At 44.3% G+C, this 27,110-nt stretch overlaps 1 protein-coding gene across 1 annotated transcript in view; it reads left to right on the plus strand.

The window, feature by feature from the left end:
* Positions 1–15,271: 15,271 nt before the first annotated feature.
* Positions 15,272–27,110, plus strand: part of FBXO10 (F-box protein 10) — a 33,311-nt gene continuing 21,472 nt past the window's right edge. Inside the window, exons 1-3 of the mRNA XM_063294832.1 lie at positions 15,272–15,423; positions 19,933–20,523; positions 21,180–22,037. Coding sequence (XP_063150902.1) covers positions 19,936–20,523; positions 21,180–22,037 — 1,446 coding nt within the window. The 5' untranslated portion in view covers positions 15,272–15,423; positions 19,933–19,935. The remainder of the gene's footprint in view (positions 15,424–19,932; positions 20,524–21,179; positions 22,038–27,110) is intronic.

Raw genomic sequence — 27,110 nt, forward strand, 5'->3', positions numbered from 1 at the left:
TCAAAACTTGTGCAAAGCAATTGATAAAACTATTAGAAATTACCATAATATGAATAAGAATGTGAAAGTGGATTACTGATTTGGTTTCTTCCCTGTGTTTATTAATCTATTAATAAGATTTCATCAAGAGGGTTTTTTTGTTTAGTTTTGCTTTTTCACACAAGCTTGTTAAACTAGAAAAACCAGACTTTCATGTCAGCAAATGGCAGGGAAAAAAATGCAACATAAAGTCCTGCTTATGATTAATTTCATCAGGAATTTATCATACAATATCGCTATGTGTGCAATGATATACTGGTACAGGGGCATCTGCAGGGGAGTATCAAAAAAGTCAAGATAATAACTTTGTGACCAAAACCCTGCCCATGTTTTATGTGTGTTGCAGACAGTCCTGAATTGGTCCAAATGTTCCTAACCATTACAACCATAATGTTCATTTGTGTTACGCATCTTGCAGAAGGAACCCTGAACCAGCTAAACGCTTTCCATGATAGCTGATGCAGTTTATCCAAGTGATTTACGAATGGGAGATCTCCACATCTTGTCATGAACTTTTCATGTGGCAGGAGATACAGATGCATTATAGGGCAAGTTTCCCATTTACAAGGGAGAACTAGGCCAACTTGCTTTGCTGGAATGAATTGTGTGGCGTGGAATGATGTCCTTATGTATTAGTGAGCATTTAAAATACAGAATGACTTAGAATGTGGCTCCTCAATCTTTTGGGGCTAGTGAACACATCTAGGATTTAGGCAGTTCATTGTAGGCACTTTGTTGTGGGTGGTGTCACCAATCACAAAGCATCCATCGGGCTCAAAGAAAATGTATATCCAAGAAGCTAAATGCAAAGCAGATATGGAATCTAAATTTCAAAATGTAACAGCAGTTTTTAAAACCCATGCCCTATTTCCCAGAAGCAAACTGAAGAAACTCAGAGTTTGGATCTTTTGTAAGTAGGTGTAGGTGTAGAAGTAGGTGGTCTACAAAGTGAAGAGAAAGAAAAAAGGAAGGAAAGGAGGGAGGGAGGAAGGAGAGGTCTCAGCCTGAAACCCTTCAATCCCATTTCATTTCACACAATACAATAATGTGTATTTCTCAGAAAACAGCACTAGTGAAGTTCATAAAAACTTCACACAAGGAAATCACTGACATACACATACACAAACAAAACAAACAAGTACAGACAACACCCAGGGAAAACCACCTCCATAACAAACATAAACAAACTAGCAGAATACATAGCTGGGTCATGATGTGCTGGAGTCTCAAATGGATGAGGGTGTTATTGCTGTTTGGATCACTGTTTTATTTCTTCATTATTGTTTGCAGGTGTGTGTATTGTGGTTTTGTATTCTTTTCATTAGGTTTTGTTGCCTTTTTTTTTTAAGCCACCCAGAGTAACCTTGGTTGAGTTGGGCAGCCATATAAAGAAATAGCTTTGCTCCCCTCCCCCAACCCAGGTGTCCATCAGGATAGTGTATACCTGCAACAGCTGAAGCTGGCAAGGAGGAAATCCTGATTCTTGGGCCAGACAGAATCATTACACAAACAGCAGGAATTCCCCCTTATCTTGTCTATCAATATGTGGACTATATTGATGCATTTGTTAAAGGGAAAGCACAGCCTTTGTCTTCCCCATGATGCTGTACTATCAGTCTCACCCCAGAACTCAGATTCACCCCACAAACACCACTAGGCAATGTCGAAGACAGAGCTGGCTTGCCCCAAAGTTTATCAATTATAATCTTAAAAAGGCTTTCTTTGTCCATGCTTTTCCCTTGACGATGCTCCTACCTCTTTTATTAAGAAAAAGAATGGCTCCTTATGTGTATAGTACTGTAGGTCACAATCACAGTGCCGGCTCCTGAATTCTGTAACCATGAAGGATTGTTACCTTCTTCCCATCACCTCTTGCTGATGGCTGCAGAAGGCCCACATTATCCCCAAATTTGTTCTCACGGCAGTTTATAATCAGATTTGCCTCAAAGGGAGGCCTGAATATTAGACGCCTTTTGTACTTGTCATGGGAAGTTTGAAGTAATGCTGTTTGGATTAGTTTGTCAGTCTTCATTAAATTTATAAATCATATTTTTTCATGAGCTTTTGATCCTTGTAGGGACAATTGGGTTTCATAGAGGATCCTACTCTCCACACTGAACAAGTTTAGGCAATCCTTCAGTTCCTTCATTAAAGCAACCTCTACACCAGGGGTTCCTAAACTTTTTGCCATCACACCTCCCTTTAGTGTAATCTTAATGTACACACCTCCCCTAAAAATCCAAACACCACAATGAACACAAATGAACAATGAAAACACTGCAATGAAACTTTGGGAAAGGTGGATTTATTTTAACAATGTATACTGTAACTAAAAGGTTCTTCACACCTCACCTGGCTCTGTCTGCACCTCCCCAAGTTTGGGAAACCCTTCTCTATGCTAATCTTGAGAAATGTGACTTTGATCTGCTGTCTTGATTATTTGGATTACTGTATTTCCTTGAAAAGAGGTATCCAAATGAAGTATACTGTATTCTGTTTGGAGGAGATGTATAAATCTGTGGCTAATTTTCCTATACTAATTGTACTGCTGACATGCCTTGCCAAAAAAGAGATACTCTTGAAGTAGAATTCCAAGGCCTAGCAAGTCTTTATATTACTCAAGTTGGCATTAATTTCTCAGCTAATCATCCACTTCTGGATGAAAGTTGTATAGGTTGATGTTCCTAATTTTGCCTTGGGAGCTGTGCTGTTACAACTTGCTCCAGAGTTTGGAGGCAGCTTTTTTTTCCCAGAAACCTCTTCCAGCCAAAAGGAACCATGATGTTTTTAACAAAGATTCTAGGTTTATTCCACCTATGTCTGTATTCTCACCCCATACTCACTCAACCATACATCTGCTTTTGGATTGTTCTCTTGCCCCTTGCACACAACTCCATTCTACTATTCACTCATCTCAGTATGACAGAGAGGAAGAATTTAAGTTTGAATGTATTTTGGACTCCCAGCACAAGAGGGGCAGACTGGAATATTTGCTTCAAGGAAATGCAACCGAACCACAGGACAATCCCTGTGAGTGGACAATGACATACACGCCCCATGCCTAATTCAACACTTACATTTGCAATACCTTTACAAGGAAAAACAAAATGACTAGCTACATGTTCCAGCTTTGGTGCCTTCCAACAGTTCTTTGAAGAAGAGGGGAAGTAGCTGGGGAAGGGGAGGGAGACATCTCTAGGACTGTGGGGGAAGAGATAGAGTCTGCCCCACCAGAAGCTGAGAAGGAAAGTTCTGAAATGGGGGGATGGTGAAACAGTAATGTCAGAAACTCCCCTGCCCCCTTTTTGACAGGATCGCTACCTTGTCGTGGTGCTGGAGCTTGAGCACCTCAATGATGCCATGAGCTAAACCGTGAAGGGCCACCCAAGATGGGAAGGTCATGACAGAGAGGTCAGACTAAATGCGATCCCTGGGGAAGGCAATGGCAACCCACCCCAGTATTCTTGCCGTGAAAACTAAATGGATCAGTACAACCAGAGATATGTCAGTATACCATCAGAAGATGAGACCCCCAGGTCAGAAGATGGTCAAAATGCTACTGGGGAGGAACAGAGGATGAGTTCAACTAGCCCCAGACGTGATGACGCAGCTAGCTCAAAGCCGAAAGGACGGCTAGCGGCCGACGGTGCTGGTGGTGAACGGCGAATCTGATGTTCTAAGGATCAACACACCATTGGAACCTGGAATGTAAGATCTATGAGCCAGGGCAAATTGGATGTGGTTATTGGTGAGATGTCAAGATTAAAGATAGACATTTTGGGCATCAGTGAACTGAAATGGACTGGAATGGGCCACTTCACATCAAATGACCACCAGATCTACTACTGTGGACAAGAGGACCACAGAAGAAATGGAGTAGCCTTCATAATTAATAGTAAAGTGGCTAAAGCAGTGCTTGGATACAATCCAAAAAACGACAGAATGATCTCAATTCGAATTCAGGGCAAGCCATCTAACATCACAGTGATCCAAATATACGCCCCAACCACAAATGCTGAGGAAGCTGAAGTAGAGCAGTTCTATGAGGATCTGCAGCACCTACTGGACAACACACCTAAAAGAGACGTTATTTTCATCACAGGAGACTGGAATGCTAAGGTGGGCAGTCAAATAACACCTGGAATTACAGGTAAGTATGGCCTGGGAGAACAAAACGAAGCAGGACATAGGCTGATAGAATTTTGCCAAGACAATTTATTCTGCATATCAAACACTCTCTTCCAACAACCTAAAGTAAAGGTAAAGGTTTCCCTTGACGTAAAGTCCAGTCGTGTCCGACTCTAGGGGGCGGTGCTCATCTCCGTTTCTAAGCCTTGGAGCCGGCGTTGTCCCTAAGGACCCGTCCATGGTCATGTGGCCGGCATGACTCACGGAACGCCGTTACCTTCCCGCCGAAGCGGTACCAATTAATCTACTCACATTTGCATGTTTTCGAACTGCTTGGTGTGCAGGAGCTGGGACGAGCAACGGGAGCTCACCCCGCCGTGCGGTTTCGAACCGCCGACCTTCTGATCAGCAGCTCAGCGGTTTAACCCGCAGCGCCACCGCGTCCCTTATTCCAACAACCTAAGAGACGGCTTTATACATGGACTTCACCAGATGGACAACACCGAAATCAGATTGACTACATCCTTTGCAGCCAAAGATGGCGGACATCTGTACAGTCGGTAAAAACAAGACCTGGAGCTGACTGTAGTTCAGATCACGAACTTCTTCTTGCACAATTTAGGATCAGACTAAAGAGATTAGGGAAGACCCACAGATCAGCTAGATATGAGCTCACTAATATTCCTAAGGAATATGCAGTGGAGGTGAAGAATCGATTTAAGGGACTGGACTTAGTAGATAGGGTGCCGGAAGAACTATGGACAGAAGTTCGCAACATTGTTCAGGAGGCGGCAACAAAATACATCCCAAAGAAAGAGAAAACCAAGAAGGCAAAATGGCTGTCTGCTGAGACACTAGAAGTAGCCCAAGAAAGAAGGAAAGCAAAAGGCAACAGTGATAGGGGGAGATATGCCCAATTAAATGCAAAATTCCAGAGGTTAGCCAGAAGAGATAAGGAATTATTTTGAAACAAGCAATGCACGGAAGTGGAAGAAGACAATAGAATAGGAAGGACAAGAGACCTCTTCCAGAAAATTAGAAACATTGGAGGTAAATTCCAGGCCAAAATGGGTATGATCAAAAACAAAGATGGCAAGGACCTAACAGAAGAAGAAGAGATCAAGAAAAGGTGGCAAGAATATACAGAAGACCTGTATAGGAAGGATAACAATATCGGGGATAGCTTTGGCAGTGTGGTCAGTGAGCTAGAGCCAGACATCCTGAAGAGTGAGGTTGAGTGGGCCTTAAGAAGCATTGCTAATAACAAGGCAGCAGAAGACGACGGCATCCCAGCTGAACTGTTCAAAATCTTGCAAGATGATGCTGTCAAGGTAATGCATGCTATATGCCAGCAAATTTGGAAAACACAAGAATGGCCATCAGATTGGAAAAAATCAACTTATATCCCCATATCAAAAAAGGGAAACACTAAAGAATGTCCAAACTATCGAACATTGGCACTCATTTCACATGCCAGTAAGGTAATGCTCAAGATCCTGCAAGGTAGACTTCAGCAGTTCATGGAGCGAGAATTGCCAGATGTACAAGTTGGGTTTAGAAAAGGCAGAGGAACTAGAGACCAAATTGCCAATATCCGCTGGATAATGGAAAAAGCCAGGGAGTTTCAGAAAAACATCTATTTCTGTTTTATTGACTATTCTAAAGCCTTTGACTGTGTGGACCATAAGAAATTGTGGCAAGTTCTTAGTGGTATGGGGATACCAAGTCATGTTGTCTGCCTCCTGAAGAATCTGTATAACGACCAAGTAGCAACAGTAAGAACGGACCATGGAACAACGGACTGGTTTAAGATTGGGAAAGGAGTACGGCAGGGCTGTATACTTTCACCCAACCTATTCAACTTGTATGCAGAACACATCATGTGACATGCTAGGCTTGAAGAATCCAAGGCTGGGGTTAAATCTGCTGGAAGAAACATTAACAATCTCAGATATGCAGATGATACCACTTTGATGGCTGAAAGCGAAGGAGCCTTATGACGAAGGTGAAAGAAGAAAGTGCAAAAGCTGGCTTGCAGCTAAACCTCAAAAAAACCAAGATTATGGCAACCAGCTTGATTGATAACTGGCAAATAGAGGGAGAAAATGTAGAAGCAGTGGAAGACTTTGTATTCCTAGGTGCAAAGATTACTGCAGATGCTGACTGCAGTCAGGAAATCAGAAGACGCTTAATCCTTGGGAGAAGAGCAATGACCAATCTCGATAAAATAGTTAAGAGCAGAGACATCACACTGACAACAAAGGTCCACATAGTTAAAGCAATGGTGTTCCCCGTAGTAACATATGGCTGCGAGAGCTGGACCATAAGGAAGGCTGAGAGAAGGAAGATCATGCTTTGGAACTGTGGTGTTGGAGGAAAATTCTGAGAGTGCCTTGGACTGCCAGAAGATCAAACCAGTCCATCCTCCAGGAAATAAAGCCAGACTGCTCACTTGAGGGAATGATATTAAAGGCAAAACTGAAATACTTTGGCCACATAATGAGAAGACAGGACACCCTGGAGAAGATGCTGATGCTAGGGAGAGTGGAGGGCAAAAGGAAGAGGGGCCGACCAAGGGTATGGTGGATGGATGATATTCTAGAGGTGACGGACTCGTCCCTGGGGGAGCTGGGGGTGTTGACAACCGACAGGAAGCTCTGGCGTGGGCTGGTCCATGAAGTCACGAAGAGTCGGAAGCGACTAAACGAATAAACAACAAACAACAGGTCACCAATGGGAAGCACAGGAGTTTTGAAGGGGGAGATGCTATTGGCTCACTCCAAAAAAGAAATAAATACAGTTGGAAAGAAAGGCACAGTGCCATGCAGTATCCCACAACCAGTGAAAGGGAAGGGGAGATGCACTTAGCATCTCCAAGGTGCAAAATGAGAGGGGAAGGAGAAAATAGGGAGATGGCGTAGGGGCTGAACTCAGCAAGGCAGACATAAGAACTCATGTGTCATTAATGGCAAATTAATTGTGGGCTGATTCTTTGGGCTGTACTGTGTAGAATAGAGTTCTGCATAAGGCACTAGAGAGTTATATTGTTTTTACCCTCTTTTATAATATGGTATTCCCCCTTTTTTATTTAATCTCTCTATTGTATCGTATTTAATGCAATTGTTTTGATATGTATGTTGGGTCTGTGTCCTGAAATAAAGTAACTGAACTGAAATCGAAAGGCAGAAATAGGCAATTCTCAGGCCATACAAATTCATTATCTAAACATGCAACAAGTACCACTGATGTAGATGGTGTCCTTTACTTCAGTCATTGACCAGCAAAGTTTATATTCGATATAAAATGAAAGTTGTCCATTTCTGCCAATAATTTAACCTGCATTCTATAAGAATAACTAAGGTTTAAAGTCCTAGCACAAATATAGAAATATAGTACCAATACCATTAAGGTTATATATATAAAATTAGCATTTCCAAAGAGAGCCAGTTTGGCCTAGTGGTTAAGGTGCTGGGCTAGAAACCAGGAGTCTGTGAGTTGTAGTCCCGCCTTAGGCCTGAAAGCCAGCTGGGGGACCTTGGGCCAGTTACCCTCCCTCAGCCCAACTCAGCCCGACTATACTCTTTATGTCACCTAATTGTACCTATCTGGCCATTGTCGAAATATTTATTTCAGATAAGATTATATACCTGTGAACTCCATATGTTCATCAAACACAGTACAGAAAAGCATGTCATCTATCTATCTATCTATCTATCTATCTATCTATCTATCTATCTATCTATCTTGTGCAGACATGGAAGATCAAACAGAGGAAGTGCCATGGCAAGACAAGACCCTGCATGGGATGTACCATCGAGAGATAGCTGAGGTGGCTGACATTGGGAAATCCTATCAGTGGCTGGAAAGGGTTGGACTAAAAGACAGCACTGGGGCACTGGTCATAGCAGCACAAGAACAGGCACTAAGCACCAGATCCATAGAAACAGGGGTCTACCACACTAGACAGGACCAGAGGTGCAGACTGTGCAGAGAGGCCTCAGAGACAGTCCAACACATAGTGGCAGGGTGTAAAATGCAGGCAGGAACAGCATACATTAAATGGCACAGCCAAGTAGCTGGCATTGTGTACAGGAACATCTGCACAGTGTGTGGGCTAGACCCTCCCAAGTCCAGATGGGAGATTCCACAGAAGGTTGTGGAGAATGACAGGGCTAAGATCCTGTGGGACTTCCAGATCCAGACAGACAGGCAGGTACTGGCCAATCAACTGGACATTGTGGTAGTAGACAAGGACCAGAAGACAGCGGTGGTGATAGATGTAGCAGTGCCAAATGACAGCAACACCAGGAAGAAGGAGTATGAGAAGCTGGAGAAGTACCAGGGCCTGAAGGAGGAGCTAGAGAGGATGTGGAAAGTGAAGGCCAAAGTGGTCCCAGTGCTGGTAGGGGCACTCAGGGCTATAACTCCCAAGCTGGGAGAGGGGCTCCAACAGATCCCAGGAGCAACATCAGAGCTCTCTGTGCAGAAAAGTGCAGTGCCAGGAACAGCTAAGATCCTATGCAGAACCCTCAAACTCCCAGGCCTCTGGCAGAGGACACGAGGTTGAGGAAGACACATACCACCCAAAGGTAGTGAGAAGGGAATTTATATATATAAAGCTTTATTAAGTTTTTCAACAAATACATAACAACTACAAGAAGTAAAATAAAGCATACTACAGGAGAAAAAAGGAACTAAAAAGCGTGAAAATACAAAAAAACCTACTACATACTACATACTACATACATACTTCTGACTTTCTGCAACAAACATACAAATAAGTTAATATCAATCTCTTACTCTAGTTCAAACTGGAATGAGATGTCTTACAAATATATTGAATCAAACGTTACTATTCCAATTCTGCTTGCACTGGTAATGTGCAACCTGGACCTGAGCAACTTTTCAACTTTATAAACATTTTCTAACTTAAAAAAAAAAATCCCTTGTACATCTCAACGCATGTTTACTTAGAAGTATGTTCAATGAGACTTACTTCCAGGAGTTTTTAGTGTGGGGTTAAAACCCAAAGAGTTTAGGTTTTACTGCCATCTGGTGGCCTCTCAAGATTTTCAGTGCAGGGGGGAACATCTGCACAAACTGCAGAGCATCCCATTAACGCTTTGTTGAGCACATTTATGTCATCTTCAGCTCACTTCTGACCCACCATGGAGGCAACCTCCATATGGCTTTTCTGGCTTTACTTCAAAACTGTTTTTTTTTTTTAACTTCTGCTGGCACAAACTGAGCCAAGCCATCTGCCTGTGGCAAATTGTTGCAAGGTGTTTAGGGGTGAAGGCTCTGGCTCCTGATTTTCACTAATACTCACCTCTTGGCAGGGCTGTCCCATTATCCCAAGAAACCATCTCGCAGGATAGGTTGTAAGTTGCAAGCGAAGCAGGGAGAGAAGGAAGACAAATAGTACTTTTGGGTGCCAAATCTCCTGGAAGCAAAAACCCACTTTAACCCATGAAAGGAAAAAAATGCAGAAAGTGGCTTTTCTTCTGTCAGATCTCTAACCCCACAGAAAAACTACTCCATAAGATCAGAGAAGTGGCAGCAAAGGATCTGTTCTCCCCTTTTCTCTCCCTTCCTTCTCCTGCATAATGGCCCACATCCTTGGTCTGCAAGATCAGCGGAGGGAGAGAAATGGGAGAGAACAGCTCTTTTGTTACCAGTCCTGCTGGCACCAAAAAGAAATTCCCCCCACAGAAGGTCCACTTCGTCTCAGGCATGCTGCCTGAACTGGCATTTCTCCCCACAGTACAGCTGTCCACCCCCATAGTTTGGGGGAAGCTTTGCAGTCTGCTGAAGGCCATTGCTAACCAGCGGTCTTCTGGAAGACCATCGAAGAAGACACGTATCAGGAATGCTCCTTGCGGCTTCAATGCTAAAGTTGCAGTGGGCAGCTGTGCCACAAGGGGAAGTGGGACACCAGCTGTACGGCTCTCCAACTAGTTCATGTTTCAGCATGCCAAAAGCACGAGGTTGGGGCATTTTTGACATGTGTCTAACAGTTTTCTAGAAGATCGCTGGACACGTGTATAAAACATATCCTAGATGGTAGGATATCAATGGAACAAACAAAACTGATGTATAAATAATAAAGTAGAAAGTACAAATAAATGAGAGCCAGTCTTGTATAGTGGTTAAGGCATCAGGCTAGAAACCAAGAGCCTGTGAGTTCTAGTCCTGCCTGAGGCGCGAGGCCAGCTGGGTGACCTTGGGCCAGTCCCTCTCTCTCAGCCCTGGAAAGGAGGCAAGGGCCAACCATGCCCAAAAATGTTTCCATGAAAACTGCAGAGACTAATCCAAACAGTCAAGAGGAGTCAAAACTGACTCAAAGGCACCCCCCAAAAAGGCCTAATATTTGGACCTGTTTCTTTTCCCATGCCCTGTACCACTTTGATTGATGATAAATTCTGAAGAATTTGAAAATTGTTTGCATAAATATTTGTGATGCTTTGGTTAGTCTTCATACAGTGGATTTTTTTTCTGTTCATGAAGCAGGGTTTTTTCCCTTCATGTCACGTATGTTATGCAGACAACTAGTTTTCCAACATCAGCCAGTGAACTACATGGGAAATAAACCCAGATCTTCTGAGTCCTACTTGGACACTGTTTCATCATCCTTGCATCTTTTTATTTATTTATTTTATTTTATATCCTGCCTTTATTATTTTTATAAATAACTCAAGGCGGCGAATATACCAAATACTCCTTCTTCCTCCTGTTTTCCCCACAACAGCAAGCCTGTGAGGTGAGTTGGGCTGAGAGAGAGGGACTGGCCCAAGGTCACCCAGCCGGCTTTCATGCCCAAGGTGGAACTAGAACTCACAGCCTCCTGGTTTCTAGCCTGGTGCCTCGACCACTAGCCCAAACTGGCTCTCTTTATGCTACAATTATTAAAACATATAATGAGCTATTTTCCTAGAATAGTTTATTTATTTATTTTATTTTATATCCTACCTTTATTATTTTTTATAAATAACTCAAGGCGGCGAATATACCAAATACTCCTTCTTCCTCCTGTTTTCCCCACAACAACAACCCTGTGAGGTGGGTTGGGCTGAGAGAGAGGGACTGGCCCAAAGCCACCCAGCTGGCTTTCAAGCCTAAGATGGGACTAGAACTCACAGCCTCCTGGTTTCTAGACTCATGGCTTAACCACTAGACCAAACTGGCTTTTGTTAAGGAAATCAAGTTTTTACACAAAAGGTGAAATGGGTATTTCTGCATATTAAATAAAATAATAATAACAATTTATATTTATTGAGGGATGTGTGACTTACAAGGAAAATACATTCTTGAGATATACAGCATTCTGTGGGTCTAACATCTAGAGCAGAAGTAGCATGTATAACTTACTTGGTAATAAGCTCCTACTGAAGTAATTGGACTTTACTTCCATGTAAGCATGTGAGACAGCCAGTTTGGTGTAGAGAGCCAGGTTGGTCTAGTGGTTAAGGCACCAAACTAAAACCTGGGAGACCTGAGTTCTAGTCCCACCTTAGGCACAAAGCTGGCTGGATGACTTTGGGCCAGTCCCTCCCTCTCTGCCCTGGGAAGGAGGCAACAGCAGGCCCTCATCTACGGCTGCTGCTTTGTAATGCCAGGTCTGTTAACAACAAGGCCCCCCTTATTTGCGACTTGATCGCAGACAGGGGGGCGGATCTGTCATGCATTACTGAAACCTGGCTGGGCCCGGAGGGAGGTGTCCCTCTTTCAGAGATGTGCCCAGCCAGGTTTTGAGTATGGCACCAGCCGAGATCTCGGGGCAGGGGAGGTGGGGTGGCTGTAGTCATCCGGGAATCTCTTGTGGCCTTCAGGGGCCATGCTCCACAAGTGACTGGGTGTGAGACCCGTTTTCAAGTTGGGTTCTCGGGAACAGTTGGGGGCATTGCTAGTGTACCAGCCTCCCTGCTGCGTAGCAACCTCCCTGCCTGAGCTGCTGGAGGCCATCTCGGGGTTGGCGGTGGAGTTCCCCAAGCTTATGGTTCTGGGGGACTTCAACCTGCCATCCCTGGGACAGACCTCGGAGGCAGCTCAGGAGTTCATGACCACCATGGCGGCCATGGACCTGATTCAGATCATTCGAGACCCAACTCAGGACAGTGGCTTCAGCCCGGATTTAGTTTTCTTGTCGGAGCAGTGGCAACGTGATCTGAGGGGAGAGTTACAGCTATCCCCACTGTCATGGTCAGATCACGCCCTGATGAGCCTGAGATTCTCCTATGCCACCCCCCTCTGCAGGGAGGCAGGACCTATTCGATTGGTCCCACCCCGGTGACTAATGGACCCAGCAGGGTTTCAGAGGGAGCTGGGGGTTATACCCGGGGATCTGCTGCATGGTCCAGCGGAGGCCCTGGCTGCTGCCTGGAATAGGGAGGCAGCCGGGGCCTTGGACAGGATAGCGCCTGTGCGGCCTCTCTTATCCCATCGAACCCGACACTCCCCGTGGTTCACGGAGGAGCTGAGGGTTCTGAAGAGGACTAAGAGACGCCTAGAGCGCTGCTGGAGGAAGACAAAGACCGAATCTGACCGAACACAAGCTAGAGCGGCTATTAAGGCCTACCTTGTGGCAGTAAGAGCGGCGGAACACCAGTATTTCTCTGCTCTTATTGCATCCGCAGAATGCTGCCTGGCGGCCCTATTCAAGATTACCCGATCCCTTCTGGGGAAAGGGGACCTAGAGATCCATCTTCAGGGCTGAGCTGAGGAGTTTTCTGGGCATCTGCAGGATAAAATCGCTCAGATCCGCTCCAAGTTGGACTCGGAGCATGAGGCAGTATCTGGGGAGATACCCAGGGAACGTTCTTGCCTTGTTATCCAGGAACAGTTTGATCCTGTTGGGCCTGAGGAAGTGGACAGGATCCTCCGGACTGTAAACACCACCACTTGCCAATTAGATCCATGCCCCTCCTGGCTGGTGAAGGCAGCTCGGGAGGGGACATGTGGTTGGGTCCAGGCGATGATAAATGCATCCTTGAGAGAGGGGGTATTTCTGGTAGCCTTCAAGGAGGCGCTGGTGCGCCCCCTCCTCAAGAAACCATCGCTGGACTCCAGCATAATTTTTGCCCAGTCTCCCACCTCCCCTTTTTGGGGAAAGTGGTTGAGAAAGTGGTGGTGTTGCAGTTCCAGAGGATCCTGGATGAAATGGATTATCTAGACCCCTTCCAGTCAGGTTTCAGACCCGGTTATGGGACAGAAATGGCATTGGTTGCACTTATGGATGATCTCTGGCGGGAGCGGGATGGAGGCAGTGCATCCATCCTGGCTCTTCTTGACCTCTCAGTGGCTTTCGATACCATCAACCATGGTATCCTTTTGGGTCGGCTCAGGGAGTTGGGGGTGGGCGGCGTAGTCTTGTGCTGGTTCGCCTCCTTCCTCCAGGGCCGGTCCCAGTTGGTGTTGATAGGGGAGGAGAGATCGGCTCCACAGCCCCTTCTTTGTGGGGTGCCGCAGGGATCAGTACTCTCCCCTCTCCTTTTTAACATCTACATGAAACCGCTGGGTGAGATCGTCACCATGGGATGAGGTATCATCAGTATGCTGATGATACTCAATTGTACATCTCCATCCCGGGTGAAGTAAGTGATGCCGTGACCACCCTTTCCGAGTGTCTGGGGGCTGTAGGGGCCTGGGTGGGGAACAACAGGCTTCGGCTGAACCCTAGTAAGACGGAGTGGCTGTGGATTAATGGTACCTCGTGTCCCAGGAACTTGTCATCTTTAGTGCTGGATGGGGTCGCACTGCCCCAGACAGATCCGGTGCGTAACTTGGGGGTCCTCTTGGACTCACGACTCCTGCTCAAAGAGCAGGTGGCAGTCGTGGCCAGGAAGGCCTTTGCGCAACTTCAGGTTGTGCGCCAGTTACGCCCTTTCCTGGACCAAGAGGCCCTCCAAATGGTCACTCATGCCCTGGTCATCTCCCATATAGATTACTGTAATGTGCTCTACATGGGGCTACCCTTGAAAAATATCCGGAAGCTACAGCTGGTCCAGAATGTGGCTGCGCGGACATTCTTGGGTGCTCCAAGATTTGCACACATAACACCTTTGTTGCGTGAGCTCCACTGGATCCCAGTTTGCTTCCAGGTCCAATTCAAGGTGTTGGTTATCACCTTTAAAGCCCTACATGGCATGGGACCAGGATATCTGAGGGACTGTCTCATCCCTATTACATCGACCCACCCCACCTGGTCATGCAGGGAGGGCATGTTACGGGCCCCATCTATAGAAGAATTCCATCTAGCAGGGTCTCAGAAGCGTGTCTTCTCTGCTGTAGCTCCCACCCTTTGGAACATCCTTCCCCCAGAGGTGAGACAAGCCCCCTCGCTCCTGGACTTCCGCAAAAGATTAAAGACCTGGTTTTGTAGACAGGCTTGGAATGGGAGGGCAAATAATAACACCTGGGGATGGCTAGCGCCATGAAGTGATCTGGAGGGACCTACCACACTGAAGGTCTGATTAAGATCTCTTTGCCATGTAGATTTTTTATATTTATATTTATATTTTTATTGTATTTTAATTGTAATGGTTTTATATTTTAATCTTGTTGTATTGTAAGCCGCCCAGAGTCCCCCTGTTGGGGAGAGATGGGCGGTGAATAAATTTATAAACAAACAAACAAACAAACAGCAAACCACTTCCAAAAAACCTTGCCGAGCAAACTGCAGGGACTAGTCCAGGCAGTTGCCAGGAGTCAACACTGGCTCGAAGGCAAACGCACACAAAAAGCATGTGCTGGCCTGGAACATAGCAATGCGCGACTGTGTCTGTCTTATCGGTAGTAAGACGTTCGGATAAGTTCGACATACAACTCCCGGCTTGGTTACCCGCAGGGACTTGACTGCCCGCTTGCGAAGTTGGAAATAAAAGCGCCGCGGCGCATTCGGTTTGAGCTGCAATAGCGTCCCCGCATCCCCCAGGCTGGCGCTTTTCCTATTTCCGTCCTCGTCCACCCTCCCCTCCGGGACCCCAGAAACCATGTGATCGTAATGCTAGAGCTACTGAGGAGATGATCTCTCCCTTTTTCCTCCGCCTTCCTTCCCTTGGAAGATCTCTATGATCTGAACGCCCGTGCGCGCTGGAGCGAGGGGAGTGGCTCCCGTCCCCGGGTGTTTTCGGGGTAACCGCGAGCGAAGTGGGTAGGATGCTGTGCGAAGGTGAGGCGGTGGATTCCGCCCGATCCATAAAAGAAGGCGGGCTCGCGGACTTGTGATCGGGATCGACCTGTGGCTATGCTCGCTCATCTGTAAGTCCCATGGAACAGAGTGAGACTGAGTAAACTTGCCTAAGATAGGCTTGCAGCGTATGTACTTTGCTTAAGGCGTTCTGGCTGTTGTTCTCCTGGTGTTTTAATTATTTTGGATTAATGCCGGGTAAAACGCTGTTGTGTATGGGACGGGGGCAGGAGACAGGCTCAGGTCGAGAAACACCTCCTTTATTCCATAGTAACCGCGCCACAAGACTTTGGCAGGCTGGTTTTTACCTACTCCTGAACGGCAGAAAAAAACTGTTTTCAGGAATTAAAATGGCAATGCAGAGTAGCTTATTCTGGGACTCTTTGCGTGCCCCGTCTCCACTTCTCCGGGGGTCTCTTCCTTAAGCAGATCTGGAACAGTCTGCTGTTCCAGTCTGCTGTTCAAACAGTCACTTTAAACTGTTTATGTGCTGTCGATCTGTTTAAAGTTAAGATGCCCTCAAGTAGATCTGAAGACTGCAAGAGTGTTCAGTTTTCTTGGATTGGTTTTAAAGTGTGGAGATCACAACAAAGAAGCTATACTTTCACCATTTTATAATAGTCTGTGTGATAAAGTACAAGTTAGAGGGCCCTAAATGACACCTTCCATCAGCAGAACAGAAGATGGTGGTGGAATGAATTTGCCTCCTGCGTGCCATCCAAATCTGCAGGTATGGGTGATGTTTGGGGCAAGGGAGAGAACAGGGTGGGGAGGGGAACCCTATCACAACATTTGTGGATGTTTTCTCATGTGGAGTTGAATTTAGTCCACTGTTTGCTATTGGCGCTTATTCCCAGTATGGGCTGGTGAGCTGAACCACCACGTCTGCTCCCCTCTCTCTCTGAATTACAATTGAAGGCACACTTTTTATGCAGGTTGTATCAAGCGCTTTTCAATTTCTGTTCTCAGAATGGTGTGTCAAAAGTTTAAGTTCATGCATTCACATAATTCACGTCAAAACTAAATTAACAAAAGGCAGCTTGCAAACAAATGCAGTAAGGCGACATAGATAATAGAGCTAATTAAATTCCCAAATTAGATGGGAATTTTTACTGGCTTTGGGAAATAAGTAGAAATATGGAAATTATTTGCTTTGGAAAACCACAAGCAAAGGGACAAAACCTGAAAAAGTAGAGGACAACACTGTTCTGTCTGTGTGAACTACTGTTCTGGGTATGCCTTCAGGTTTAAAAGAGTCGAATCCAAAATGGCTATGTGGAGACCCCTGAAGGAAGATAATTCTGCTGCTTTTTTTTAATCATGAGTAATTGAATGATCCAGCCTCATCTGGTCCAGATGAATCTGTTTGGGAAGAAAGTAAATCCAGAACAGTGAATTGTGAAGTTGTGTAGCGTTGCGTTCCTCTACTGTTTTAACTTTGAGATTAATTTCTTGGTCATGGCATCCAAGCAAATTCTCTTGCTGCGTATTGGGACCTGATAACTATTAGAAGCCAATTGTTCAATGTATTGTCTAACGCACAGAGCCATTATTTCAGTGAGCTTGTATCGTCTCTCTCCTTCAAGTTTTGTGTGTGTGTCAAAAAAGCTGTCTTCCTTCTGTTTGGGAAGGGCAAGGTGTTGTTTAATTCTGCATGACCCTTTCAGGTCTCTGCCATGTTCCTGCTATGCAAAACTCCTTGGAAGAGGAGGGCACTCTGTATATCAAAAAGATTTGTGGAGTTCTCTCATATGTAGGGCAATCTGGCAAAAAAATCCTGGTCAATGTCCATCCATCATTACTACTGCCCCATCTGTAGCACAGCTGTTTCTTTCCGTCTGTGCTTTTAAACAGTCAAGTGTCAAGTTTGCCAGAAACCTCAAATCCAAAAATCACATGGCTGCAAAACAGCATTGTAGTACATAACTGTATCCAAAGCTTAGAAAGGCAAAGCTGCAGTTCTAACTTCTGTGTGTATGTGTGTGCGCGCACTCTGTATGAGTTGGAGCAGGCCTTTTCCAACTCAATATTCTCCACTTGGGTTGGCTTATTTTGAATCAAATGTGCATTTAATTTATTAATTTATTATTTGCAATTACTTCTGTGCTGCTACAATAGCCCATCTCTAAGTGGTTAACAAACTCATTATAACTCTCATGAAAAAAATACAAAATTAAAATAGCACATTGCCAAACAGATGGAGGCAAAGCACAGATATTCATTTTCAAAGGCTTGTTGAAAGAGCCATGTTTTAACAGCTTTCTGGAAGATGACTGAAGTTGAGGATCTCGAGTGGGGAGGGAGCTTGTTCTGTATGGTCTGGGCATCAATAAAAAGCATGGTGTATATGTGTGTGTAACATTCTTTGTTTTTGTCTGGAAAATTACTAAAAAGTCAGTCTCTCTCTCTCTCAAGCATATTTTGGCTATGAAAGTACATATCAAGGAGCCATAGAGAATTTTGTATCATATAAAAGCTGCTGTAGATACACAGTTACAATGACAAGTTTGCCTAAAGGTAAATATACAAAGTTGAGGGATTTGTAGTACTGTGCTGTCTTTTAAATTAAATCAGAATCTGGCCAGGCGTGGTCTTTGCTCCAAAGCTGAACATGCAATATATATTCTTTTGTTTATTCAACCCCATTTATCTCCATGTGGCTGAGTCACAAACAGTTTCAACAGCATATTCTTTGCATAATGGTTTGCTGTTACTATTTATAATGTGCAAGATCACAAATTGGCTTTGAAAGTATATTTATCCCACAAAGTTTTTTTTTCTTGAGTTGCAATCCCACAGTTTATAGGAGCTCTCTTCTTGATTGAAAACAGTTCTACTATCCAGACCATCCTCCTTACACCAATACAGATTACTTCTTTGAATTTTGGGTGCAAATAAAAGCAAACATCAATTCAAATGTATTTCATACAGTACAAAATGAAATATATTTCATATAGCACATACACTTGTGCCAGCAGCAAATATACCTCCTGGATAATTCAAGGGGGTTATATGTATGCTCAGTCTGTACGATCTTCACCTCTTCCATTTTATTTCCATGGTGTTTTGTAAAGAGGATTTATAGGCTGTATGGATGGGGCCCAAGGAGGGAAAAAGCCCTTTCCAATTTAATATTTGCCTCTGTTGTAGAATTTGGGTTTCAGCAAACAAGCATCCAAATACCTTGATAATCGGTTTAATTAGAAACTGTGTTGGGCATCCTGGTGAGTTTCTTCAGCTTAACCCAGTTTTCTCAACCTTGGCAACTTTAAGATGGGTGGACTTCAACTCCCGGAATCCCCTAGCCCACGTGGCTGGCTGGGGAATTCTGGGAGTTGAAGTCCACCCATCTTAAAGTTGCCAAGGTTGAGAAACATTGGGTTAACCATTTGGAGTCAGTACAAAATGGTGGAGACCCAGCATATACTAGAACTGTGCAAAGCATTCAGAAGTGATGTTTTGTGCAACATATTGGTGCAAGTGAAGCACCCCCGTTCCATGAGGAGTTAAAAGTAGCCACATCCTCCAGAAGGCACATGACTGTTTCATAGGCTTTCCCCAGTTGTCAGTCTATGTGGCAGGAGAGTGCAGCCTTTTTGAAGCAAAGGGAAACAAAAAAGTGAATGGAGCCAGGACATAACTAAATGTGATTAAATGCAGTGTCCATTCTTTCCCTGTGTTTAGTGTCTCCCCCTCTGCCCTGTTCAGAATTATAGTATAAAAACATTTTTAAAGGGGCTGTGCACAAGTTTCATAGTCTTGGGGTTGGAAGGGATCTTGAAGGTCTTCTAGTCTGACCCTCCACCCAGCACAGGAATCATGAGATCACCCTGGACAAATGGCCATCCCATCTTTTCACAAAAACTTTCAGTGATGGAGCATCCATGATTTCAGGAGGCAGGCCGTTTCATTGCTTACTAATTCTCACAGTCAGGAAATTCCTTCTTATTTCCCTCTGTAAAGCTTTTATCCACTGGTTCTGCAGGGAAAAAGTTGGATATGCAGCCATGGGGCCACCAGTGACATACCACAGTATATACTGTACAAATAGAAGTCAAGATCTGAATGACTGTAGATCAGGAAATGCTCATCAAGACTGCAAAGACCTGGTTAAAGACTACCATTTAATATTTATATTAATGTACTGTAGGTAAGGAACATAGAGGTTTAGTGATTAACACACAATGGTGCATGTCTGGGTTTTTTTAAAGCTTTTGATTTTACTCAGCTATTGTCAGGCTATGCAGGGTTGGAAATCCTTGGCAATCTACCACAAATTATCTGGTGAGCCTTCCCCTCCTCTCCCCCTCCCCTTCTAGCTGTGATTGGAAAGTCAATTACGATTGTAATTTTCAGCCTCCTTCTTTGTCTCCTATAAGCTTTCATTAAATTCATCCTTTACTTTGTTCCTCCATCTAGTCCTCCTCTGCAACCTGGTGTTGAACCAAAGAGGAAAAGGGGTGCATTGGTTGGATGGGTGTATCTTAACTCCCAGCATGTTCTGTTAAATCCAAACAGTGATGCACTGAACTCAGATGACGATCTCTTAAATCTTTGTCTTTGTGCCCCGCCATTCCTAGGTGATGATGGAGATCAGTGGGCTCCCACTAGAACTGTGGCGCTTAATACTATCCTACCTGCGTCTTCCTGACCTCGGCCGCTGCAGTTTGGTGTGCAGAGCATGGTATGAGCTCATCCTCAGCCTGGACAATACCCGGTGGAGACAGCTGTGCCTTGGCTGCATTGAATGCCGGCATCCAAATTGGCCTAACCAGCCTGGTGTGGAGCCCTGGTCGTGGAGAGAAGCCTTGAAGCAGCATTATCTCGCTTCTAAAACCTGGACCAAAAACAGCCACGATCTTGAGACCTCCAACTGCCTCTACTTATTCAGGAGGAAAAGGGACAGGCGGGTTCTTTACGTTGGGCCTGGCTGCGAGTTTGACAATCTAAGGAGTGCCCTGCTCTCAGCAAGCATGTATGACAGGATTGTGCTGCTGCCAGGAATGTATGAGGAGCAGAGTGAAATCTTTCTTAAGGCCCCTGTGGAAATCATGGGAAAGGGCAAGCTCGGGGATGTGGCCCTCCTGGTGAGCTTTGACCAGCACTGCCCAACAATGAGGTTATGCAATTTGGTATTTATGCCAGCCTGGTTCACACCAGTAATATATAAGGTGAGTGTGAGAGGAGTGAAGGATCCAAAGAACTATTCAGGTGAAGCAAAAATCTTGGGGTGCCCTGAAGAATAGTAATGTTGGAGCTGGAGACATCTGGGCAATGTGGCACAATCCACATGAAGTTTTTCATGTGTAGGCCTTTCCCAACCTGGTGCCTTCTAAATGCAACTCCCCAGCACTCCCCACCAGTGCGGCAATTGCTTCCTGGGTGGCACCAGGTTGGGTAATGGTTCCAGGGGCCCTAACCTGACATGGTGAATTACATCATCTGAAATTTCTGGCTAGCCCAACTTATAGTTGGGCTAGATGTGGTTGGTGGGAATTGTAGTCAGCACAGCTGGATGGCACCAGGATGAAGAAGGGTACCTTGCTGAGTTAAATCAGATCTGGGCAAGACATTTCTTTTTCAAGCATGAAAGCATCATGGGTGAATGGGGAAGAACCAATACTTGTTTCATTTCCATGTTGGGTTAGAAGCTGTCTTTGGTGTCCTGGTCTCTCTGTTTCACTCCCATCAGCACAAATAGAAGATAACAGACTAGGAGATTTTGTGTCTGTTTGCAGGCAACACTTCTTTGGAAAATGAGTTTCCTCTTAGAGTGTTCTTTTTAAATTGTAAAATAGGTTGATCTGGTTTCATTCTCTCTTCTTAGACAACCTCAGGCCACGTCCAGTTTGACAACTGCAATTTTGAAAACAGTCAACTGCAGATTCATGCTCCTGGGACCTGCCAGGTTAAATTCTGCACTTTCAATCAGTCCAGCATCCATTTCCATAGTGTGGCCATCTGTCTCTTGGAAAACTGTGAATTTGTTGGCAGTGAAAATGCTTCAGTGACAGTGGAAGGTAGCCCGTCTTTGGACAGGAACTGGGCCTGCAAGCACTTGACCATGCTGGCAAAATCTCGCTCAGTCTTGCTGCAGACATCTGAGTCCTCGCTTTGCAATGTATCGAAGTTTGAGAGCCAGGGACCTCTGCCAATGTCGGACATGAGGACCTGTGACATTGTGGTAGGTGAAGACCCAAGTCATATATTTCCTGTTTCACAGACTCAAGTGGTGCCAAGGAGAGGCTCTGAGAAGGAGAAGGAGCTATCTGGGAACATGAACACAGCACACAAAGAAGAGGCCATGACTGTAGACATGGATTCTAGTGACAGTGAACTGAGCATGAGCAGCGAGAATGAGGACGAGGATGAGTCACTGTACAAACTGCCTTACCAGGCTCACAGCTTGAGCCACATGCTGGCCAAGGTTGTCCATGGTGGGCCACCAACCAATGGATTACCAGCCCTTCAGAGTGACTATGAGCTAAAATCTTTGGCTCAGGAGCTGCAGCAAGATAAGGTGGCTCAGTGTCTTGCCAACACCATGCAAGGATGCCTTGTCTGGAAATGCCTTTTCAGGGATGGAAAAGGTGGCATCTTTCTTTGTTCCCAGGGGCAGTCCAGAGTGGAAGGGAGCATCTTCAGGGACTTGACCTATGCTGTGCGATGCATACAAAACAGTAAGGTGCTGTAAAAGGCAGGAGCAGGACTTGCATGCTGTAGTTAAACCCAGAGTGATATTTAGCCATTTTTAAAAGGCCAACATGATCAGCCTTGAAATGGTAGCTACAAATATTTGTGAACGTGTATGTCAGCCTTGTAATATTTTTCTAACCTCTTTTAAAACAAGATGATGGGTATCTCAAGGGGAATAATTCTGGTTTAGTTTTTTGTCTATTGGATGCAGATTAACTTAATTTGTTAATGAGTTGCCTGATACTGCACAGTGATGTTAAATATAGGAGAGGCAAAGATGTATGAAAGATAGTGAAGCCTCACCCTTGTCATATTTTAAATCTCCAGTGACTCTGTTGGCCTCAGAGTATCTCCAAGCCTTGCATGGACATGTTCAAGCATAACTTCATCAATGAATAAATAGAAAAGCTAGAAGTTTTGAAAAATCCAATAGAAATGGTAAGGAGAGATGCCTAGAAAGTAGGATTTTGCTACTTTTCCTCTTTTCTATTATGAAATTGCACCCCCAGCCTGCCATGCAGGTTTGTAAATAGGAAAAGAAAAAGATTTCTGGAGCCTTGTTGGGGCTGCGTTTGGTTTGGTGGGTCACACATTATGAAGGCCTGGCTCAAAAGCACTTTGGCTTTTGCAGGGGAGTGTCAGAACGCAGAGCATTTCTTCACTTTTTTTAAACAGGGTAGTTGATCTATAAACCCACCCTTCATCATCATCCTACCTAGTGCACATGCACACACACGCATGCTGTAAACATGGCTAATTTTGCAATTCCACACTGAGCTTGGTGAAGTGATCTTGATCACGTCATTCCTCTTCTGCAAATCCCACTTCACCATACCGACAAGGGCCTTATTTAGCACAGGAGGCTGTGTGTGAATCATTCCTGAGAGGCAGAACTTGGAAACAAAGGCAGGGTGTCTCCTGGGTTGTTGTTTCTACTGAGAAGAATTTGAGGCACCCGGCAAGAGAACTTGGGTAGGGGTTGGGGAAGGGAAAAGAGTAGTTGCATGAGATTTATGGCTTATGTCTTAAAGCCTGCCTGTGTCTTTTCAGCCATCTGGCAACCACACTGTTGCCCTCTGTTTAGCGAGAGTTGAGTGTTTAGAATTGGCCCCTTTACTTCTGACTGTTTGCTTGGGAGCTGATACAGGCTTATGGTTCTATTCATTCAAAACATATTTTGAGTCTGTAGCCAGTTGGACAGGTGAGCAGGGGGGAGATGGAAATAAAAGCTGAACCACAATAATTATTGGCACTAATCCTCCAGGACAACTGCCATACAATCACGCTGTGCTGCAGGCAAGCAGTGGAAAGACTTTCTGATGGGGAGCAGGATTTACTTCTTGGAATGCTTTTTCTATTTAAATTTTTAAAAAGTGCAGGAAAGAGCAGAGGGGTGACAGCATCCTTTGGGATGAGGCAGCAGAGATTATTGGAGCTGGCATGGCTTTGGAGGGAAACATTAATTGGGGGTTGTATGTAGTTCATGATGGCTCTGTTGTTCCTAGGTGAAAATGCTTTGCAGCTACCCTTGCATTTGCCATCCCTGTGTTTCAAGGCAATGATTTACCTCAAAGAGAAGGGAGAAGGAAAGGGAGTGGGTGGGTTTAATGATATGCTTTGATTTAGGCTTTGTTAACGTCAGGTCCCATTCAGAAGTGAGCTCCCGTTTGTTTCATCTTGATTCATAGTAAATTCCCCATATTTACAAGACTTCATCTGCTGAAACATCTTTTTTCTTGGGATCAGGTAAAACGCTAGGAGTCTTTCCATTCACTGCGGCCCCCTCTCCCTCTTACATCTGGGTCCTGTCTCTTGAAATGGCACAGTGAGAAGGTTGATGAAACTTGGAACCTGAAATGAGAGAATATACACAGTCTTCTGAATGGCATCTGAGCCCGAATCCTTATGATATATTGGCAGAAGCTAAACTGAGCAAGAAGGCAAATGCATCTTTGCAGCTAGCTTGCTGTGTTGTTGTTGTTTTTAAAAAAATTCAGATTGTATCACAGGGGGACGTCTGATAATAAAGAAGATCTGAGCAGATGTGGAGAGCTAATTTAATCCTCCTCCTGCAATCTAGAGAGAAACTCCTCCTTCAGAGCTGATAATTTGCATTGGAAGGAAGTCTCCCGCTGGTGCCATTATCAGACTGACCCAGCAGATGCCATTTGCATTTTTAAAATACCTGCCCATTTGATGCAAGGATGGATTTCATGTCTTCTGCTATAAGTCAGGCATCACAGAATTGCTAAGGAGTTGAAGACTTGAAGGCGAAGAAGCTGTGCATGATTGGCAAAACAGCTCTGTGCCTCCGTGCATAACACTGGGTTTTTCATCCCATTAGCCACGGGCTTCCATTTCATTTAAAACACAGCAAAATGGAAACTTCCTTTTGCTTTGCCCGGGCAGTCTCAGAAAAAGGCTGGTTGACGGTGGGTTTTATGTTCCAGGCATATGCTCATCATGTTCAGATTTACTTCTCAGTGACAGGAGGTAGATTTGTTTATTTTATTTAGTGATTGAATGGTCTCTCTCTCTCTCTCTCTTTGGTTTTAAAGAGGTAAAACTTTTTAAAAAAATACTTTTTATTAAAAATGTTCAGAGATAAAAGATAAGCCTGAAATCATATAAAGTAAGATTAAATAAAAGAAAAAGAAGAAAGAGTAAAGTGAAGTGAAAAAGTAAGAAAAGAGTGAAAAGAAATACAAATACGAAAAAAAGATGAAGTAACTTCTGATCTTCTTTACAACAGTTACAACAAACTTATCCTCTCTCCTCCCTCATTAAAATTACATCATTCTCTTCTTCCCATAATCAACCCTTTTTAATTAGCAAATCCATAAATCATCAGTTCATTTTTTTCTCTATTTTCAGCAAAAAGTCCCTAAGTGGTTTCCAGTCTTGCGATTTAACAGTGTCTTGAAGGTGCTGACTTGGGGCTGAATTTAACAATTATTTGGACTTTCTTTCCAAAAGGCCTATTTTTATTATTTTTATTATTTTTATTTATTTTATTTTTTTATTATGATAGTGGCAAAGTTTAGATGAAGGGTGTGTGAAGGGATGTTTGTTTTCTATTCATTTCATTTTTCTTGCCCTTCTTCCTTCTTCCCTCCTTTTTGGCATCATAACAACCCTGTGAGCCTATGTTATGACCTATGGTTACAACAATAAACTTACTTACTTACTTACTTACAACTCTGGGAGGTAGATCCTTGGAATAGGAGATGGCAGTAGCTAGTCATGCTGCTTTCCATTCATTGTGGCTTGCCCCTGGTAGAATGCCAAATTTGTAAACCCAGGGTATTGGTGTTGTGTGATTAGAAAAATGGTGGGAATTTATTTGCACAGTTGATTTTACTTGTTTAGTTTACTTATTTACACAATTTATATCCTGTCCCAGTCAACAGACGCAGGGCTGCTCCCATAAAAATTAAAAAAAAGATCTCCTAAGAATCATAAAAACAGTATAGGTAGTCCTCACTTAACAACCATTCATTTAGTGATGGTTTGGACTTACAACATTGCTGAAAAAAACAACTTACGACCAGTCCTCACACTTAAGACCATTGCCACATCCCTGCAGTCACATGATCATGACTTGGGCACTTGGCAACAGGTTCGCATTTATGACCATCGTAGCATTGCGTGGTCATGTGATCACCACTTTTGACCTTCCCAGCTGGCTTCTGGCAAGCAAAATCAATGGGGAACCATGTGATTCGCTTAACAACCACATGGTTCACTTAATACCTGCAGTCATTCCCTTAACAACTGCCACAAAAAAGGTTGTAAAATTGGGTTGGATTCACGTAATGATCGCTTCACTTAGCAACTAAAATTCTGGTCTCAATTATGGTTGTTAAGCAAGGACTACTTGTAAGTTGAAACAACACATATCTTAAGAACAAGAGCACATAACAGCAGCCCAGCCTCAAGCCCTGAAAGCCTTCATTGTCCCCTGTGCTCTAAACATGTGGGGCCATCCAGTCCTCATAGACAGTGATAGGGCTTTGCCTATGCCCTTCCAACCTCCTTAGGAGAGGGCATCTCAAAGTGTCACTTCCCAGGCCAGCCACCAGGACAAGCAGATTCTCTTTGGAGATGATGGTCCCACAGGTAACATGGACGTAGACTTAGTGGATCAAAACCAGCACTTTGAATTATAGTTAGAAACATACTGACAACCAATGCAGTGTAATGCTGCTAAAATGGCTCCCACCCACAGACATGTGGGCTGCTGTATTCTGCACTAGCTGCAGTTCGAGTAGTCTTCAAAGTCAGCCTCAAATAGAACATCACAGTAATCCAGTCTTAAGTTAATGAGGACATGGGTCAACAGTGTCTCTTCCCCGCAAAAGGCAAAAGTTGGCACCCTAACTAAGTCTGGGAATTTTTTTTCTCAGCCAAAACTTCTACTTGCTGTCAAGCAGAAGCCATGAGCCTAGAGAACCTCCAAATTATGCCCTCTCAGAGGCAGCGAAGGGGCTATAATCCAGCCAGATGGCTTCTGGTCAGACGGTGACTCCATCTTGGAAGAAAGCTGACTGGATCCTGGAGAGTATTGAAGCAAAGGATGGTTTAGAGTGGAATTCTGCTTTGACTCAAATTTAAGACAGGCCCTACAACCTCTAAGATCATATTTGGGAGAACAAGTCTCAGTGATACCGAATCAGGGAAAGAAGCTGATCATATCCCCCCGTTTTATCTCTCAGATGTAGTGTTAAGAAATACATTGAACATGGAGATTTTTCTGTTTTCATGTCTAATAGTGGATAGAACAAAAGAGTTTTCGAGATTTTTTTTTAGTCTTCATGTTGACTGCCTGCCAGAATGAAGTTGTGATTGTCCAAGTTTGTAAATCAGTGACCAGTAGACAATCCCAGGCCAACCATCCATAACTACTGGGCGTGCTAGATAAGGAACAGTGGGGATTCTTGCCCAGCACATGTAGAAGGCATTAGGTGGGAGAAAACTGGCTGAATGCCCATATTCCCAGGCCAGTGACTGTGAGATCCAGTTGAGTGAGTTGAGAAGCCAACCTTTGTAAGCCTCCAAAGCT

Source organism: Candoia aspera, chromosome 2 (genome assembly GCF_035149785.1).
Source record: "Candoia aspera isolate rCanAsp1 chromosome 2, rCanAsp1.hap2, whole genome shotgun sequence".
Classification (NCBI taxonomy): Eukaryota; Metazoa; Chordata; class Lepidosauria; order Squamata; family Boidae; genus Candoia; species Candoia aspera.